At 40.3% G+C, this 10,289-nt stretch overlaps 1 protein-coding gene across 1 annotated transcript; it reads right to left on the minus strand.

Annotated features, from left to right (window-relative positions):
- Positions 1-77: 77 nt before the first annotated feature.
- snrnp70 (small nuclear ribonucleoprotein 70 (U1)) lies at positions 78-9,778 on the minus strand. Its single transcript, XM_058769205.1, is given in 11 exon segments — positions 78-1,453; positions 1,456-1,730; positions 2,414-2,513; positions 2,857-2,958; positions 7,617-7,698; positions 7,793-7,855; positions 7,933-7,997; positions 8,082-8,136; positions 8,643-8,705; positions 8,895-9,048; positions 9,575-9,778. Coding segments are annotated over 10 exon segments (1,473 nt in total). The 5' UTR covers positions 9,042-9,048; positions 9,575-9,778; the 3' UTR covers positions 78-932.
- Positions 9,779-10,289: the final 511 nt, after the last annotated feature.

The raw sequence follows: 10,289 nt of genomic DNA on the forward strand, positions 1-10,289 counted from the left end.
GTAAATCAGAAGTGCATGGCTGATCTATCTTTATCGTTTTAAGACAGGACTTTAGAAATAAGGAATCAAGACAATAATTTGCCAATAAAAAGTGTTTATTCAAGAATGAAAAGCAGAACCAATACGACCAGAGACGAGCTCAAAAAAAAAAAAAAAAAAAAAAAAAATTAAGAGCGATTTTTCTGAACCCATTGCAGACATTCCTATTTAAAAAACACATTTGTGTTAATGTTTGCTGCCTGTTACTTCAGTAAAATTAGGGGCCAGTGTACAATTTGCAAACGATCCATATACTGAACCAAATATAAAACAAAATGTACAAGACAAAAGATAGAAAAAAAAATAAAGTTACAGAGAAATGGGGGCAGATATAAAAGGAACCTTGTACAGATAACGTTTCAAACCATCAAGCAAATACACCTGTAATCAACATACATCTATGAAAATGGACATAACGGTACTAAACAACCCCAATCATCTGATCTGACAGTTACCCATCTCTTCCTGAATAAACTACACTGTAATAAAACACAGTGCCTCAGTCAAAAGATCTCTTCCTAGCAATGCAGTCACTTGATATAGAGTTGATGTCAGACAGGGAATTCAAATGTATCATAAGGCTAGTTATCTAGTGAAGTTTAAGCAAACAAAGCCTCACAAATAAAATAACTGGTATCCAAAAAACAACAAAAAAAAAAACAACCCCCTCACAGTTCAACTACATAATCTTTTCATTTTAACAAAAGGATGCTTCTCACAAGGGAGACACTAAACTCTCAGTGATAGCTGTTGGTAGTACAGTATAATACTTACACACTGTAGACATAGTGCAAGCAAAGGGTGGAGGCATTAAATAATGGTTGAGGATATTTGTGAATCCAATCAATATGACAACTGGACGACCTTGGATCATTCACACAATGGTGGCACGTTCAGTACTCGTCGCCCTGGGCCTCCATCCTGTATCCATTCTCATTGGAGGCATAGCCCTCTCCTGACTGCATGGAATCCTGATCCATCATCATCATCCTCATCCCATCCTGTGAGCCTTCTTCTGATTGTGGTGGCAACTGCTCTTCACCCTCTTCACCTCCGTTACCCAAACCCCCCTGGTCTCCTGAGGAGGATACGTGTCTGTCTTCCCTACGCTCCCCACGGTCCCGATCGCCCCGGTCCCGCTTGTGTTCGCGATCTCTATCCCTGTCTCGCCTTCTTTCACGATCTCGGTCTCTATCTTTATCTCTGTGGCTGCGCTTCCTGTCACGGTCTCTCTCCCTGTCTTTGTCTCGTTCCCGTCCTCTCTCCTCTCCTTCGGGCGCTCCGTCCTCCCCTCGTCCTGGCTCACCCCCCAAGGGGTCCTCCATACCCCTATCTCCTCCTTCAGGAATCATGCCATCACCTAGCCCGCCCATGCCTTCCTCTCCTCCATCCACACCCTTCCCTCTCTCTCTCTCTTTCTATCCCTGCTCCTGCTTCTCCTCTTGCGGTCTCTTTCACGGTCTCTACTCCTCTCTCGGCTGTCTCCGGCAGCACCTCGTTCTCTTTCCCTTTCACGGCGCCGGCTGGCACCTCCTGCCTCCTCCACTGGAGCCACGAGGGCTCTCTCGCGCTCACGAGATCTGGTGCGTCTGCGTCTTTCTCGGGATCGAGAACGGCGGCGTTCACCACGGTCCCTATCTCGGTCTCGTTCCCGACTGCGATCCCTGCGTTCGCGATCCCTATCACGGTCACTGCAGGATAAGAGACAACAGAGGTCAGGATTGGAAGACTGAAATGTACCTACTTAAAGGGATAGTTCACAAAAATGAAATGAAAATCATCATTAATTTCTCACCCTCACGTCATTCCAAACCCGTAAGGCCTACGTTCATATTCTGAACACAAATTATGATATTTTTGATGAAATCCTAGAGCTTTCCGACCCTTTATTGACAGATACTATAAAAAGAACTGACACGCTCATGGCGCAGAAAGGTAGTAAGGACATTGTTAAAATAGTCCAGGTGACATTAGTGGTTCAACCTTAATGTTATGAAGCTACGAGAATACTTTTTGTGAATGCGCAATGGAGACTGACATGGAAGAGAAGAAATTGAACAAAGTCATTACTTTCACTTTCTTTGTGCTCAAAAAGTATTCTTGTTGCTTCATAACATTACAGTTGAACCACTGAGGTCACATGGACTACTTTAACGATGTCTTTACTACCTTTTTGGGCCTTGAACGTGGTAGTTGCTTTGCTGTCTATTCAAGGTCAGAAAGCTCTTGGATTTCATCAAAAATATCTTAATTTGTGTTCCGAAGATGAATGAAGGTCTTGAGGGTTTGGAACGACATGAGGGTGAGTAATGACAGAATTTTCTTTTTTGGCTGAACTAGCCCTTTACAAACAACCATGCACCACTCAACTTGCCTTCCAATTGGTCGGTCATCATAGCGGGAAGTGTCATCTCTGCCAGAGTGCTTGATGTTGACATCTGCCCCTCCTCGCCTTGTACCGCCAAGACCTCCACCTGGACAGTGAAATAAATGTACAATGAAGACTTGAAGTAATACGTATGATCCCAAACACACTATCTTTACCAGGGGTGGGCAATTCTGGCCCTGGAGATCCACTGTCCTCCAGAGCTTTGCTCGAGAACAAGAGTGTCCAATCCTGCTCCTGAAGGGTCACTATCCTGAAAAACCAGCTAATAAGTAAATCTAATCAGCTAATCTTCTGGGTTAATAGAAACTTTTCGGAAATTGGGGCAGACTGGAGCCAAACTCTACAGGACATTGGGCTTCCAGGAGCAACATTGGACACACAAGGCCTTGAAAAGAACACTTGATTAGAAGAGAACAAGACATGCTCACCAAGTCTCCGGGGGTGCCATCCTTTGACCGTTCGTCCTCTTTCAACATCAACAAGCACTCTACGTCCATCAATCTTTTTGCCATCTGCGTGCTTATAGGCAGCTAGAGGAGTTGATAGACGAGCAGTAGAAAAGAAGAGATCGAGGGATGAAGGGAATAAGGAGAATACAGAGAAAGAAAGAGGTGGACAATGAGAAACAAGAATACACACAACAGTATTTCCTGCTACATACCTTGAATTTGGGATGAACTCCATTCAAACATGTTAAGCTATTTAAAAGGCACACGCTTACCTCTGAATGGATAAGCCACCAGTAACGAGATAAATTGACAATGTTGCCATCCAAATAAAAAAAAAATATATATATAAAAATCAATTTAAAAAAAAACCAAACAAAAAAAACACTAGCTACCTCACGTTCAGTTCATGATTACACACTTGGATTGAGGCACACCAACAAATGTTGCAAAAACGGCTTGATTAAAAAGCTGGACAGTAGTGACCAATGTTTATCATTTTGATTATAAACTTTATATGAATTCACATTATTAAGTGTACTAATTTTCCTCACACATTTTCATGCCCCCGGTTTCACAGACAAGGCTTAAGCTTAGTCCCAGACTAAAATGCAAGTCTGAGCTGTTTCAACTGAAAGAAACTTGCACTGACTGATCTTAAAATACATCAGTGCCTTTGTTTTGTCTCAGGAAAAAAACATTACTAGTGTGCGTCTTAAGCACGTTTATAAAAATTACTTAAAATGTCCTAATTGAAGTATGGCCTAATCCTGGCTTAGTCTAAGTCTATGAAACCAGGCCTTAACTCATTAAATTCAAGTATAACACATTGGAGAATGTGAGAATGCTCTAAACACAAAAAAATTCAAAATCCAGACATCATTTGACAAAGCTCAAAGACACTAAAGCATGTGCTTCGAAAAAAGCTTTGTAAAATTCAGGAAAATAAGCCATTTCTCTGATGTTCAAAAAAATATTAAGGATTATTTGAGTACCACAGGACTTAAGTGATGCAAATAAAAATCGAGGCAGTTCAAGGTAGATCACAAAAACAAGGAAGCATTGTAATCAACAGGTTGGACCACACAAGTCATCTCCAAATTTAGGGTGATCCTCATTAACTGCCCATTAATGCCATTTTACTCATTAAATCTTGAAAAAAGGCACTTAGTGAACACAGTTAAGATAAAAGCCACGCTCTCCATTCTCCAAAATCTTTCAGAAACATTCATTCACACACACAAACAATTTCTATGAGCAAACCCCCTCCTCCCATTACACACATCATGACAAACTAAAGGGGAAAAAAGAAAACATTCTGCAGAGCTTTACTTTTAGATTCTAGATTATAAATAATGGATTTGCTGGAATTGCAGCTTTTAAATAATTTACAAAATTCTCACTTCAATATGGCCAATACCCTTTGGTCCTTTTCCTTCTGCTGGCCTAAGATAAAAGTCTAAGCCCTTAAGTATTTAATCATTATCTCAGTGTTACCACATTACCTGGAGATGCTATCTTACCATAACACCTGGCCAAGGATGGAAGTCCTTGATGGAAAACCCCACGGAAATGTAGCCTGGTGATTCCAGCTGCCTCGAATCAAAATGTCCTTCAGCACATTTGATACTCTTTTTTATTTTTTTACCAAAACTGGACAACCTTGAATCAAGGAATTGATCCAAACCTTCAACAAGCGATACGATGAAATCCACGAAGCTACTCTGGTCTGCACTGTCGATGACGTTCAGTTGAACCCCATTACGAGGGCCTTACCATCAAACCCTCAAGTTCTTTTGCACACACCGCTCCTTACATCTCAACTAGAGGGCCTTACCAACAACCCTCAGACTACCATACCAAACTGGAGGGGCTTACCAAACACCCTCAAGGCACCTACCCAACACGAGGGCCTTACCATCCACCCTCATTTTTATCAGTTTACAGAGGGCCTTACCACAACCCTCACCTACCTAACCAATAAGAGGGGCTTACCAACCACCCTCATGTCCATAGCAAAATCTCTCATGGTCTTGACAAAATCTACCTCGCAAGTGACATTTAAAGAGATCTCGCACAATGCTTTACATTTTTTAAATCTAAAATTTTGAAAAATATGAAGAAATAAATGGTGTGAACCCTTAACAATTGTGTTAAGGAAAGTAAAAATGTTAATTCTACTAATTTTATTGGTTGCACCCATGTCGAATTTCTAGCCCACATGGAGTTGTATAGATAGAGATTTAAACAGCTTTGTACAAATTTGTACACATTGGAAAGATTACTCTCCATGCAGCTCCTCGCTTCTCAACCTAAATGGGAATTTTAGATTTATGGATTAAGTACCTCACAGAAGAATTCTGGGACTGAATTTAACTATTGAAGCGGTACAAGATGAATCCATGACAACAAGAATCTTTAAATGTAATTGGGTTCCGTGCAGTGATTTGAATATACAATGCCCTTGGTTAATCTAATCTATTAAAGCCAATTCCAAACATTCTGGCACATATTATGCCTATACACACTAAAAATATTATCATTATCAATTGTACAATCTTTTACATCATTAAACAGTTATGGTCCTGGCCTATAATATATATTAACGCTTAGCGATATTAAGACAGCTGCAGTAATGATGTGAAATATACATTCATATTATTACTGCGCAACACAAACGCAGATACATTTTATTTTGCCATTGCAGAGTAAGTGTGTTATGGTGCAGTCACAATTTCTTGGGGAAAAAAGAACTATTGTGTATTGTCAATAGCTGTACATGAACCACAGGTCACACAGAAGTCACTTTCAAACTAAGCAGCTTTCTGCTGGTCAATGTGCAAATTTGCGAGACCAACTTGAACCTGTAGTGAACTCTGTGGGGGAAATCTTTCACCTTCCTGAAATGCAAAATTCCTGACTGGATTCCTATTAAGATGACAAGCTTGTCAAAACTGCCTTCACCAAACAGCAAATGTGACTGCACCTTTATATCAGGTATTACATATCAGGCAAATAACTTTGCTTAATAAAAACTAAATCTATTCTGCATGCTTTTAAAAAAAGATCAAATCAAGATCAGCTTTCACGTTAATGTAGTCTCAGCCTCTGACGTCACGCCCACGGAGCGTTGGCTAAACGTCTGATGCATATGGCACACAAAAGTGGAAACACTTCAGGAGTTTCGTAGTCATCATGAGATTGGTTGAATTATACAGGACTTCCGGGAGACGTGTGTCGCGCGTTCTTTAACGTTCTGTCTGGAAACAAAGATGCCGTGACGCCAAACCCCCTCACAATAGAAGATAGCCATCATGTTTACAACGGTGACGACGAGCGCTTATCAGGATCAAATAAATGCTGGTTTTTCAAAAGTATGTGAAATATTTAAAGTTTGCAGCATAGAATCTTTAAAATACGTTTGAGAGTTTTACACACCGATCTATTGTGGCGACATTTCCTTCCACACCCCCCCCGCAACGTGACGCTGAACGAAACGAACTGTGATTGGTTGTTTGACCTGTCAGTCAAACGGCTTCATGGGCGGGCCTTGGCCAATGAAAGCTGCCATGGATTCCAGACCTTCAGCCGTCAGTCTTTTTTGTGCTTCATGCATCGTTGCAATACATCCAAAAGGTTCTCTTTACTGCACCATTCGGTTTCAAATGCAACAGTCCTACAGTCTAAATCTTGCAAAGTACAACCACATTAGTAGTAGTATGATGGCTTTAATAGAAGAGATTAACGACAGGCTCAAACTCACTACAACAGGCCCAAGCCACACTCAATGACAACTGGAGGCCCGATGTTTAGCCCTATAAAATGGGGCAGAGATTTGGTAAACCTAACAACCTAGAATTAGATGAGGGGTGTAAAGAAATCTTACCCATCATACAAACCCATCATACCAACCATATACTGAGCTGTGGTAGTAGGGTGTAGATGTATCAAAACCATCATCATGATCTGCAAGCCAGCTCTGGCCAATAGCCATCAGAGATAGGCGGCTGCAGTAGCAATGAGAACAACACACAATTAATAGAAAGCATTGACTCGCTCTGCAACACTTCAATCATGAACGCCCCTGTGTGAACTGAGTTATAAAAAGCCTTGATATTACCGACTGTTTGTGCACCAGACATGAACAGGTGTGTAAGTATATGGGTCACCTTTTTCACTACAGATGGCCTTAGCCTTTAGCTTACCATCACCGCTCCGGTCGGGAACACACTGCTATGTCACACTGCCTAAACATTACAGAGATGCCATAAAGCGGCAACATTCATCAGAATGTGTGTTGGGCTAACGCACAGCCACACGCCACTTTTCCCCCCACATGTGCTGCACCGTCACACTCGCACCAAATGCAACGCACACATACACACGGGGGTAAAAACAGGAATATACTACGAACACAGACATAATAGGGTTGACAAACGGTCATACAAGCACACAAACACACACACAAATGGAGTTTTATAACTTGACAGTTACACATTCTCATATGCAAGTTTGGTTGGCTACACCTAAATATGTGGTCATTGCAGGAAAAATAAAAAAAAAACTAGAACAGATGGACTATGAACAACATACTTTGTTGCTTCAAAATAAAATATGAATTAATAATTTTCAAGGAAAGAAAAGACAATGAATGATTCATTGTAGTAACAGATGATGTAGCTGGTCTAGACATTGCTTTTAGTCTTAAGGAATTTAAAGAACGAAAAGTCTTGGTCACTCACAGTGCATGTCTCTCTCGTGTTCGTATTCAATGAACGCATAGCCTCTTGGTTTTCCAGTTTTCTTGTTGTACACAATATAGATCTAATAAAAGCGAATAAATTCAATGATGAGTCTGCAAGATAACAAATGCTTAATAGCATACCATGGAAATGTGCATAAATTTAGTACAACTTACCCGCTTGATAGGACCATAAACTTCAAACTCGCGCCGTAGTTTGGATTCTGTGGTGTCATAATTCTGTAAACAGAAAAAGAGGGTAAGATGCGTGTTTTCAAGACACAATCTCTAAACAGTTGGTCAACAAAAATACTCACAATTCGAGCCACAAACAAGGTCTTAAACGCATCTCCTTGAGCATTAGGATCGTTGTGTGGGTCCCCTGTGGGAATACAAGAAACATTTTTTTAGGGTTTTATAATAGTGTGTTGCATTGGTTCACTTAGTAATGGGTTCAGATACTTACATAGCTTCAGTTCTGCTTCCACCACAACTTGCCTCCTTTCCATCTTCTCCCTTCTCTGCAATTCAAATCACAATGGACCATGTTTAAAAAAAAAAAATTAATAAAATTTCCCATGAGATAATTTACATTTAGTCATTTTGCAGACGCTTTTATCCAAAGCGATTTACAACTGGGGAATACATAAGCGATTCATCTCGAAGAGGCAACTAGACAGAGGAAGTGCTCGTATCACCAAGTCTTAAACATTGTTAAAATAAGTACAAGCTAGCAAGGGAAGGAATAAAGAGTTTTTTTTTTAAATTATTATTATTTTTATTTTTTTAGTTCTCCCATGGAACACATGGAAATTGCTCAATTAAGTGTACTAAAAAGATTATACTACCCACAGAATCACTTTAACACGGCAAATTTATTTTAAAAAATCCAAAAAGTCCTCTGTTCGGTCATCTCTAACTCATAAACCCACTGAATATATGCCTGTTAACGAGCTTTACACCATTCAGCATTAGAAACCATGAGTAAACTTTCCACAAAAACTCAATTCAGTCAAAAATTGCTCACCTTTCTCTCCAACCTCTCCTCCCGCGTCTCTGCTCTTGTGGGTGGTGGAGCATCTCTGGGGTCCTAACCAACAGTGGATAACAAAACATCGTTATACAACAATACCACATAATACTGATCAAAATCTCTTATAATTCGCATCATGCATGCAACACTTATGATGAACGACTTGATCTGTAATCTTTACGGTCAGTATTTAAAAAAAATAATAATCTATAAAATAATCTTTTACATAAAATATGGCAAAAGCACCTCAAATTGCCGGATGAAAGGGGCAATCCCGCAGTACGGCTGGTTGTGATGTTTCTCATGGGGAAGCTTCTCCAGTTGAGGCAGGAACGGTATCGGGTCCCGCGGGGCAAACAATGCCAACAGGTTCGGGGGAAGAAACTGAGTCATTGTTCACCTAGGAACGAGAAAGTTAAATGGATTAATTTATAACCCAGAACAGCCTTTAACATACACCCCAAATAACAGATCTGTGCAGTTACGGTGGGTAAATGATCAATAAAAAGAGATTTCAAGAAGATCACAGCAGGGACATATTGATGTTGGTAAACTTAACCTGAAAACCCAAGTTAACTTGGTGTTTTTCACATCTGAGCATCTCCAGTATCTGCATCAGTAAAGTAACACCCTCCAACTTAAACGATTCTCGGGAAGTCAGCAGCTAACGTAGCAGCGCCTGCTACCTCAGTTAGCTTCTTGCAAACAAACAACACTATGCTCGCATTACATCGTTGATTAAGTAATCAGCATTTTCACTATTATAGTAAACAACTCGAAACGCTTCACACAAGTAATGGAAGGGCACGCTCTGTAACACACGTGTAAACCAAAACTCAACACTGGTTAGGGTCAGCTCCACTATTTCTACTGATCAGATCAGAAATCGCCAACATTTCCACGGGCGGCCTCCTACAGTTAATTACCTCAGCTTCTCATTCGGTTCCGACGAAACCTCCGAGTTTAGCGCAAAAACCCCTCTGCGTCTGTCTGTAGGAACTCTTCGTGCGGGAACTTCTTCAATATCTTTAGTATTTTGTGTGTATTTCGGTCCACACAATACCCAACGTGTGTTCTCAACAAGCTGGAGCTGAACGAGCCGTTCCTTACTTAAAATGGCGCGAGGCCGCAAACCACTCTGGTATTTTACGACGTTTGTACTCGTCTAATGGAGCTTTACGTTAGGGGCGTGGTTACGTATTACAAAATAAAAGCTTTGACTACAATAGAAGTTGACCACCTTCGGGGCCGCCTGATTAAACTAGTCTTAAAAAGTTAGTCATCTCATTTTTTTTCTTTAAGACTGGTCATAACTTTTTTTAAATTCAGTTATGAAAAGGAAGATTGATCTTATGTGTATTGGAAAAGTAAGACTGCTAGTTGGTCAAACTAGTCTTAACATGGTGGCTAAGTTTATGCAGCTGGCCCCAGATCTGTGTTTTTTGTGGAATGGATGTTGAGACTGTTTTGCATGTTTTTTCTTTTTTTTCTCTCGAATGTATGTGTGCTAAAATTCTTTTGGATTGATGTTGAATGTTTATTTACTATGTTGAGTGGATCTAAAATTAATATAAGGAAAAGAGATGTTATAGGCCTATTTTATTTTGTTCTATTTCTTTATTTTCCTTTCTTTCGTAAATG

This window comes from Onychostoma macrolepis, chromosome 03, assembly GCF_012432095.1.
Source record: "Onychostoma macrolepis isolate SWU-2019 chromosome 03, ASM1243209v1, whole genome shotgun sequence".
In the NCBI taxonomy this organism is placed as follows: Eukaryota; Metazoa; Chordata; class Actinopteri; order Cypriniformes; family Cyprinidae; genus Onychostoma; species Onychostoma macrolepis.